Source organism: Melitaea cinxia, chromosome 25, assembly GCF_905220565.1.
Source record: "Melitaea cinxia chromosome 25, ilMelCinx1.1, whole genome shotgun sequence".
In the NCBI taxonomy this organism is placed as follows: domain Eukaryota; kingdom Metazoa; phylum Arthropoda; class Insecta; order Lepidoptera; family Nymphalidae; genus Melitaea; species Melitaea cinxia.
In genome coordinates, this window is record NC_059418.1 from 3078217 (window position 1) to 3089015 (window position 10799).

The following is a 10799-nucleotide window of genomic DNA, read 5'->3' on the forward strand; positions in this document are numbered from 1 at the left end:
TTTTGAGTGTTTTCGAGGGAAATTTAATGTCATTTCTTTAAATGCGAAATACAAATTAAAATCGATATGTTTTTAAAAATATTATTTTTCTCATGTATAATAGATATTAAGGTATATTGTCTAACAATCAATCAAATTTAGACAACTAGCCTATTATGGGTGTTAAGGGATCAATGATTTTTGTTGAAATTTTGCCTCACTTTGATAGTGTTTGGGGGTTTCCAGTAGACTACATGCATGGTTGTTTGTTAGGAGTTACGCACCAGCTATTGGAATTATTAAAAATACCCGGAGTAAAGTTCAAACTAACTAAACAACAGAGTGCGACTGTTGATAAACGTTCGATATCTATAAAACCACCTAGTGAAATATACAGATTACCCCGACCAACTGCTGACATGGGTAAGTGGAAAGCGTCTGAATTTGAATCTTTGTTATTATATTGGAGTCTTCTGTGTTTGGATGGTATTGCAGATCAAGAATTTTTAGAAATGTACGCTCTTTTCGTTCGAAGTCTTTTTAACCGAATTCGAAAAAAGGAGAAGGTTACTCAACTCGACCGGTTTTTTTTTTCAATTTACTGAAAAGAAAAATCGCTGACGAAAAGATTGCAAGGACTAAATATGATATGAAGAAAGAACATGGAACAAAACGTACCCACCTTGTAGCAAATTTAAATTGGTACCATTAGAAAGGTCTTTAAAAATATATATATTTGTTGTATGGGGGCAATTTTGTAGCTTGCGGGGGAAAAAAGATATTCAATTTTGAAAATATCGATAATCCTTAGTAAAATCCCCACGCAGATTTGACGTTTGTGTGATTTTATCTGTTAGGTACTTTGATCTAATATGCGCTAGCATCGGTGTGTCCTATTTAGCATTTACTATATAACCGTATAGCCACAATCATCGAATGAGTAGTACAGTAGAGCCGACGTACACATAAGTGCGAGTGAAACAGAAAGCGTGTAGTCGCCGACGCCGCGCCACGCCGCCTCGATAGTTAGTACCTGTTTGGAACTGTCTTTGAGCGCACGCATTTATCATCTTAGTTTATTTTATTCATCTACAACCTCGGCCTTCACAACGGAATTCAGTGTATTGCTTAGCGATTGGATTAAATATTACTCTCCTGCTTCGACGAAATGGAAGATCAACGCCGTGTATTGTGTATTACGTGTACAAGATCGGTACTTCGTGACCGAAACCGGCATGTAGTAACGCGAGCCTATTTGGAAGACAATCCAGGCTTCACCGAATACGTCATGGAACGGATTAACATAAATGAGGTAAATATAAACTATACACATAACTTTAGTTCATCGTGTTTGTGTCTTTGTCTTCACTCACATCTTTCGTGTATTTTTGTTTTTTTTTTTAAACATTAAGTTCTTTATTGTTTTTGTTACGTAACTTGAGTTTTTTTCTTTTCTTTTAGATAGCCCTTAATCAACTTCAGTATATGTGTCATCGTTGTTGGGTAGCGGGAAGACGACAGCAAGCCAGGTTCGAACAAGAACAAAACCAAGAACCAGCAAATCCAGAGCACTTGCAACCAACGTCTGTTCCAACTTATAGGAGGGTTGCAAATACGGCGCGTCACTGTTTATTCCGCGGGTGCATCAATCAAGAACTTCATAGAGTGTCCAGGTTTATAAAAGTATTTTTATTGGTTAACCATAGCGTGTATGTTCCTGAAAATGTACGCATTTGTACAACACACATCAACACAAGTGATTGGAGCTCCCTGTATGATAATGGAGAAACAATATTCACACCAGACCATCTCAAAGATATAATCGATACGTTACGAGATGCATATAAAGATAAGAATAATATCGATTTTGACAATATAAACAACATTTCACCTGAGGATCTACATTACCTAACTGGCTTAACACACCAACAATTCGAGATCGTTTTGAATGAAACACCGTCTCTTTTAGATCAATGTAGAAGGCCAAAAACTGCACTGGGGGTCTATTTATTAAAACAAAGGTCTGGTGAACCAAATACACGTATAGCCTCTCAAATAGGTGTATCGCGTAAAACGATCGGTATTTTACTTGAAACTGCAAGAAACTGCTTGGCCCAAGACTTTGTTGTTCGCCATTTAGGTTTCAACCATATAAGCCGTGATGAAATTATAGCTCATAGCCTTGCAGTGCCGGCATCAATATATTCCAACCCTACAAACCCCGTAGCTATAGCTATTTGTGATGGTTCGTATATATACGTACAGAAAAGCAAAAACTTTTTATTCCAAAAAAGGACTTACAGCTTACACAAGTATAAAAACTTGTTAAAACCCTTTTTAATTACTTGCCCAGACGGCTATATTATAGATATATGTGGACCATACGCTGCAACAAAAACCGATGCTCAAATCATGAGTGAGATAATCAATGATCAAACGTCCCCAGTGCATATAATATTACAAACAGATGACGTTTTTATATTAGATCGAGGTTTTAGAGACTCTATACCAGATATAGAAAGTGCTGGTTATGTTGCCCATATGCCGCCAAGCAAAGATAGGCACGCCACACAGCTCACAGATATTCAAGCAAATAAATCTCGACAAATCACAATGGTGCGATGGGTCATTGAAGTCATAAACGGATGGTTCAAAAGGGACTACAAGATATTCAGACATACAGTTATTAACAAAACACTCCCTCACATATTTGAAGACTTTCGCATTGCGGGAGCCCTTATAAATGCATTTAGGCAGCGTCTGACAGACAACGAGCATGCCCACGCTTTTATCAATATAATAGCTCAAAGAATTACCGAACCTAATAGACTGGGCAATTATGTAGTCGCAGAAAACATGAATAGACAACGGGCGGTGTTCTCTTCAATGACGGCTACATCAATACCATTTCCACAATTGACAAAAGAAGACATCATTTTATTCAGTTTGGGAACATACCACTTAAAGCTCGCCAGATCATATGTTGCCGAACATTTGCGAGGTCGAGATGGTATATATAATATTGAACTATCTTCTAGCCCTAGCCCTAGTATGTCGCAGTATGGGCTAGTAACTGAAAACTGCTCGTTAGTAAGAGGCCGCATATTATCGAGGCACGTATCGAATAAAATTTATTACACGTATATTTTGATCAAATTGAATGTCCAGGGCAGACAAGCCATCGAGGCCTATTATTGCTCTTGCATGACGGGCATGAGAACTCTAGGTGCTTGTGCCCACACTGTTAGTATACTATGGTATTTAGGTGTTGGCAGACACCAAGATAACTTCATAGGTCCGGCAAGTGCCTGGGATGATATAATCATTGAGAGTGACAACACAATTTAAAAATGATGTTGCTGTGTTTTAAAATAAAACTGCTTTTTAAGATTGATGTTTTTTTTTATTATTCTTCTATATCGAAAACGAATGCTAGGAAGGAAGCTAAGTCGGTTTCTCCTTAAACAGAAAAGCCGACCGGTGTTTTATCTGGTCTACAGAACGGAAAAAGGTGCCATTGTTATAACCATTGGAAATTAAAATGTGTATGATAACTTCGGTCTCCCATTCATTCATTCAGTCATTCTTTCATTTTTGAGTTAGTCAATTAAGCTTCTTCTAAATGACACCTAGTCTAAGATGCTACAACGTGGGTACGGGTTCCATACAAAATTACCCATTGTTCTTTGTTGGGTTATTTCAAATCGAATTTTCGGAGGCAGCTATGATTTTAATGTACACTTGTAACGTATATTTTTATTCTTCGTTCATTCTCTTAACAATTATTTCGTTTCGTCGAATTGCTATTCTTCATTGCTGGGCGTTTCGCTATTAGCGTATTTCGTGTGACGTAGGGCTGCGTAAGCAACCACTGGTGGGATTTGCGGTGTAGATAGGCTCAGCACTATACCGGGTGTCCCAAAATTCGTGACTCAAACGTTACAATGAGATAGAGTAGGTCAATACCTATCCAAATAAAATAACATTAGTTCCGCGAAAATGTATGGATCTGGAGATATTTGTAATTTAGTGAATATATCAACAAAATGAATTTGTCGGCGGGAAACGCGTTAATTTTACCTTACTTACGGTACGGTACGGTTTACGGGTTATGAATCTCGCTGCAAAGCTGCTGTAGTATCATTCAATACTAAGCGCCCACTTATCATCTACACAGGGCTATTTTAGGAAAAAGTCCCAGGGCACTTGTTAAAAAGCTCGAAGAGAAAAGGTCAAAACAACGAGAACAGAGAGCTAATTATGCGAGAAAAGGGAAAAAATACTTTTCAATACCAAAGACAGCGAAAAGGACTATTGTGCAAATTGTCAAAAGCCCGATATTACCACTTCAGAATACAACAGAGTCAAAACAGATTTTTTAAAAGGCTTACCATCTTCAGAAGAAGAAAGAAAAACAATTGAAAGAGCAACTGTTTTGCAGCGAGATTCAAGTGAATGGTTAGAACTAAGAAGAAAACTTCTAACTGCTTCAAATTTTGCAAAAGTTATCAATAAACGTCAGAATACAAAACTCAATTTAAAAATAGAGCCATGCGTTCTTTTTATCAATAGGGAGTTTCCATTTCTTGGTGCGACTCCCGATGGAGTTGAGGGAGAAGACACATCGTTGAAATTAAGTGCCCCATAACGGCCTTTAAAACAAGCTTGGAAGAAGCTAAAGATAAAAAGAGATAAAATTTTGGAAAAAAACGGCAAATTGTTGTATTATTAATAAAAAACATGGTACATCCAAGTCCAAGGACAATTACAGATAACTGATCAGTAGCAATGCATTTTTGGCGTTTGGTCTGGGTGCAATAATCCAATGAGTTGAAATCATAAAAAAAGATAACCAATATTGGAAGGAAATCGAAAATAAATTAATATTATTCTATGAAAAATTCATGTTGCCAGAGATTATTCTAGACATGCACGAAATATGCCGATTAGAGATATAACAGAATGTTACTAAATATAGTTTAGTTTTTACTTTTATGCCCACCTTCAATTGCGAGCAAAACGGGCTCCGTACAGAGTCCGTTTAACTGCGGTAAATACAGTCTACCCACCTATACCTAGGTACCTACTCGTCCGGCATCGACCAGCATAGTAGTTTATGTGTGTAGTAGGTACAAACGAGCGAGCGCACGTGTACTGTCTACTACTTATCTGTGGAATCGTAGATGTAACGACCGGCATAATAGCTATGTGTGTTAGGTACACGTCGTAGTAAGTAGTAAGAGCGAGAGAGCGCGCCGAAAAGCCGCGCGCTCCCCGCGAGCGGGTTGCGGTTGTGACGAAGTGCGGGGGACATCTGAATTCGAGCTGAGGTAATGTAGCCCCTTAATCAAAAACGTATATTTTCGGTCCATAGTATAGATTTAAAATAATTTCGGGTTGTGTTAAACACGTTCGTTTAATCCATAAAAGGAAGATAAAGGTGTTAATTCAAATTTGTATTAAGCTTAAAATTGTGTTTACTTGTATTAAATTACTTTCTACATTAGTCTAATTTAATTTTGTTCTCCCGTCCAATCTGCTGTGCAATTCTCTAAGCGTAAATATCGTTACAGCTTAGATGACAGCCGCTGTTACAGCGACGAGGGCTATAAGGGTATTCCCTAAGATTAATTTCTACGCTGTTCGTTACTAGCGCTGCATGGCTGTAGACGGCGTGATTTGAAAACAAATATTTGTATGTTCTTATTATTACATCGGTATTCTCCAAGCCAAACAGCCACAAATTTCAACCACAGCTTCGGCGTACGCTTACAACTTTTAGTGTGAAACGAAAAGCTACTATTTCGTGGCTCTAGCCAAGGATTTTCAGTCCATTTATATTATGTTTAGTTTGTTTTAGTGATATTTTAAGTTGGATTACTCTATAAAAATGTAAGTATTTAGTACCTACCTAATATGTTTCTTTAAAATCTATTTAGAACTCAGAACACATGAAGCAGTAATTTAAAAAAATATAGGTACATATTTATACTTAATTATTGTTTTTTTTTTGTGATAACAGGGCCGCAAGAGTATTGTGTATGTTGTACCTTCTAGAAGAAGCTAAAAGGCTAGACGATTTACACAAAAGACATCAAAGTCGCAGTATACGCAATCTTTATAAAATATCATCAGACAGAGATTACATACGCAACTACAGACTCACCAGGGATCTTATAGGAATATTGAAAGACGATCTCAAGCCTTTTTTGCCCCAACAAGTACGGCGTGGTGGGCTCAGTCATCACACTAAGGTGATACTACTGGAACTACCTTATTTGTCTACTTAGTATCTACTATTTATCTTTTGTGTTACAACATACACCTAGTTCGCACTGGGTTTATGTAGAAGCCTCAGTTTAAGTATCTACATAATTATATTGAGAGTTATCCAATAACTATAGTTAAGCGAATAGTTATTTATTAGTATAGTAAAGCGCAATACACATTGAGCCCGCCGGGCCGCCGACAAAGCCCGGCGACACAACCCGGCGGCCTGTATGAAAAGAATCATGTCGGCAACATGCGCCCGCGCGTGTTACCCGCCGACATGTTGGCGGCTTGGGTACGCCTGCGCTCAGTTGCCCGGCGACGCTCGACCTGTAGTGACGTGCTTGTATTTTTTACGACATGGAGTGGGACGACGAAAAATGTCTTACGTTAATTAATCTTTATCATGAGAAGGAGGTATTGTGGAATTCAAAACACCCAGATCATAAAAGTCGACCAAAGCGTTTCGACTCATTGAATGAAATAGCAAACCATTTTAATACAAATGTATCAGAAATAGAAAGAAAAATTAAAAACTTGACAAGTCAGTATTATAGAGAGAAAAAAAAAGTGACTGACTCAAAAAAGTCGGGTATCGGTACAGATTGTGTTTATCAGAGCAAGTGGTTTGCATATAAATCATTTAGTTTTTTGCAAAACAAGAATACTACTACTGCCACGATCGATTCTGTAAGTAAAAATGCATTTATAATTTTTATCCAAAATTTTTTATTGTACAGAAGAGAACAAGTTCAAAAGTGCTGACCCACCATAGTGTTATACAGGGTTATTCGAATGTACATATTGTTCATCGAATTTAAGACAAAACGTGTTTTTTAGTTCCCATTAAGCCGGGTCCGCTGCGCCATTTTATCGTGTTTTGCTAACACAAACATTAAATTATAACCAAGGTCATGCTATTTGGGGGCGTGGCCTAACTGTTTTGAAAGTGTTTTTGTTTGCAGAGTCGGATGGATAACATCCCCGCGTTCGCCTGCGGGGGGGCCGGGGGGACATTTTAATTCATTTCGGATTTGTGCTCGCCAGAGACAACTCGTCAAATTTTTTTGTTTAGTCTATCGGTTTAATGGATTTGATTATGGAGAATACTTTTTATTTTATACAATTAATACGGGAAAGACCCGTTATTTGGGACGCTCTTTCTATGAGCATAAAAATTCACTAGAACTAAAGAATTAAATCCACTATTGCCAAAACTGTGAACACGTCTTCCTCGTCGGAACTCATTTTAAAAATATATGTTACTAACTAAAATTGTCTATACTCGAAAATCGCAGTGGACGGTTTAACTAACATGTTAGCAAAACAATATATTGTTCGTAACAATGCGCAGTGGACCCGGCTTTAGGGTTTTTACTTTGTTACAAATGTCCTTGTTTGTTACTTCCACAAGGTCACCGTGCTTTAAGATATTTTAAAGGGAATAAAATAAAAATATCATTGAAAAAAAAATGTTTTTTTTCGCTTCATATGTTCCATTATCGACACACATACACATGATACAATATTTTACGTATGCTCACTGTTCATAAAATAACCCTGTATACATCCGATTTAAATCTTGACTAAATTATTTATCTTTACTTTCTATGTAACACAATACAACAGATTAAAAATATTTTAATTTCAGGAGACATCAAACGAGAGCAGTGTTGTACAACCCCAGCAAAATGATTCATCTCATTCATTTGCCGATGACACGATTAAACGTCCCAGAAAAAATCTAAACAATGAAATGATTTCACAAGCTCTGAATATTATGAAATCTGTCTCCGATCGACAAAATCAAACACAAGAAAAAGATGAAGACACTCTTTTTGGAGAATATATTGCAGCAAAACTGAGAAAAATGGATAAAGCAACAAATGCAATAGTAAAACATCGAATTAATAACATTATTTTTGAAACCGAAATTGGATATCACACAGATATGTATGCAGATTACGCAAGACCCTCTAGCTCCCGTAGTCATCCAGGTTACTATACAGGTTCTCCAAATGATCAGCCAAATGCATATCCTTCTAACCGCTCATCATCTGTATATTCTACTATAACGAGCCCGAATCATCAGCATTCTACCACCACAAATCCTGATAATCAGCCAAATACAAACCCTTCATCTCTATATCCCATCAACATAAGCCCTCATCCGCAACTTCCTGGAGTTGAATCTTCAGTACCAGTAGCGCTTGATGAAAGTTCTAATAGTGAACGTATAAGCAGCCAAGATTTAGAGAACGTTTTTAAATCCCTACATGAAAAATAATTTTCTTTCTTTAAGATCTTTATTATATTGTTATAATTTGAAATAAATATAGCTTAGCATGAGAAAAGTAATCATGAAATAAATCTGTCTTTTGAAATGTTATGATTAAGTAAGAGTCACTAATTGTAAACACAAATTAAAATATAACTATCATTATTATGTTTTTTATTAAATCTTTAAATTTAGATGTTGATTAAATTGATCATTGATCATACTGCCATTCTAAGCTTCCGACATCGGAGAGAAAATATTCAACCAACTCGTTCCTTCTATCTTCAGGACACAGATTTGTATTGACCTCTCTTGGCAAGGCAACAAAACAATTATTTTCAGGAATTACTGTGCGCCATTCACCTGGTATGATTTCTCCGTTATCATTTTCAGAATCATATTCGTTTCGCTGTATATTTTTTTTTATATAATTGAACAAATGTACACAGGCCAATGTCACAATAGCAGTTTTTTGTGGACATAGCTGGATAGGTCTTTTGAATATTTGAAATTTGCTGGTTAACTGCCCAAACACATTTTCAACTACTCTTCGTCCTCGACATATACGATAGTTGAAAACTCTTTTGGGAGATCTTTTTGTGTGATTACCATTGTAAGGTTTTATAATGTGGGTTTGTAATGCAAAAGCATCATCACCCAAAAAAAAATATGGCACTGGTACATTTCTCCCAGGTAGAGGTTTGTTGTCCGGCAAATTTAAAGAATTGTTATTTAACATTCTGCATAACGCAGAGTTATTAAAAACACCGCCATCTGAAATACGACCCTGACATCCCACATTAGCGTATAAAAACTTGTAATCTGCATCCACTAATGCAAATAGTACAATACTGAAATAAGTTTTATAGTTAAAATATTCACTTCCACTTCTTGGTGGACATTGAATTTTTACGTGTTTTCCGTCCATTGATCCAAGGCAATTAGGAACATTCCATCTATTCAGATATCTATCTGCAACTTTTTTCCATTCGTTTGAAGTTCTCGGAACCTAAAATAAGAACATTAACTAAATTATACTTCGAACTAAATCAAACAGCACAAAAAATATACATCTATTTAAAATTTACATTTATATTTATTAATATTTATATTTATTTAAAAAAGATAAACATTTAACTTTACCTTTACATACTCCGAAAGGCCATCGATTATAGCTTGGCATACTTCTGGGATAATGTATGAAATAATTTGAGGAGATACTTTGAACACGTCACATAGGCTAATGAATGATTCGCCCGTAGTCAGGTATTTTAATGTTATTGCTAATCTGTCTTGTGGAGAAATTGCAATTCTGCAATTTGTATCTTTTTTAACTATTCTCGGCCCAACAATATTCAATAAATATTCAAAGTCGCTATTGGTTAATTTCATGAATGTTTTGAAATGTATGGGATTTTGTACAATCAAGTCATCTGCTTTCAAATCTTTTAATCTGTCATGATTGCTATAACAATTGCGACTCAGTAAACTAGGTCTAACCCAACAGCTTCGTTCCCTTTGGAGCGATCCAGCAATAAACATTCCACAAGCTGCTATCAACAGATCACTGCCATCGTCCATTTTTAAGATTATTTCTATTTACTGAATTATCGAAGATACACCACCAAAATTATATGACACAACCACACAACCTTTTATCGACACACGGCAATCACTGACTGCCAAATAAATTTCTCATCTCAAGCCGCCGACATGCCGCCGACCAAATTTTCCGACTTGTAATAAGTGAAGCCGCCAACTAGACCACCGACAAAAAGTTGCCGACATATGTCGGCGGCCCGGCGGGCTCAATGTGTATTGCGCTTAATATACATATAAAAATATTACTGTGTGGTGATTCTGTTTTGCAATTTTGAACCTTAAAACGTAGTCTCAATTAACTTTACGATTAAACAGTAGTTGCCAATATAGATTTACGAAGGAAAGACGTGTTTCTCTTACTGATCCGCCGGCACAAGCCAAACTGAACCTTACGACCTCACCACTATGTATTTATACAATATTGATAATTTATAGTGAAACCTTGTTTTTCTATTACTAATTTATTATTATTATCTACGACTATACATGAAATGACAATAAACTTATTTCTTCCAGATTCTATGCACCCTATCTTTTTTGGCCACTGGAAGCTACCAGAACATAGTTGGAAAATCAATTTTTAATTATGTATCACAACCATCTGCCAGCCGAGCTATTAATACAATAGTAAATGCACTAAATCATCCTAACATAATTAAAAAGTATATAA

At 36.3% G+C, this 10799-nt stretch overlaps 2 protein-coding genes across 2 annotated transcripts; one reads left to right on the plus strand and one right to left on the minus strand.

Annotated features, from left to right (window-relative positions):
- The first annotated feature begins 705 nt into the window (after positions 1-705).
- Positions 706-8692, plus strand: LOC123666192. The gene is made up of 4 exons (XM_045600389.1): positions 706-717; positions 5016-5018; positions 6412-6939; positions 7901-8692. The coding sequence occupies exons 3-4, from the start codon at positions 6610-6612 to the stop codon at positions 8534-8536; spliced, it is 966 nt and encodes a 321-aa protein (XP_045456345.1). The 5' UTR covers positions 706-717; positions 5016-5018; positions 6412-6609; the 3' UTR covers positions 8537-8692.
- A 46-nt stretch (positions 8693-8738) lies between these two features.
- LOC123665905 lies at positions 8739-10349 on the minus strand. The gene is made up of 2 exons (XM_045600135.1): positions 9671-10349; positions 8739-9536 (listed from the first exon to the last, which is right to left on the minus strand). Exons 1-2 carry the CDS (start codon positions 10106-10108, stop codon positions 8739-8741), a joined length of 1236 nt encoding a protein of 411 aa, XP_045456091.1. The 5' UTR covers positions 10109-10349.
- Positions 10350-10799: the final 450 nt, after the last annotated feature.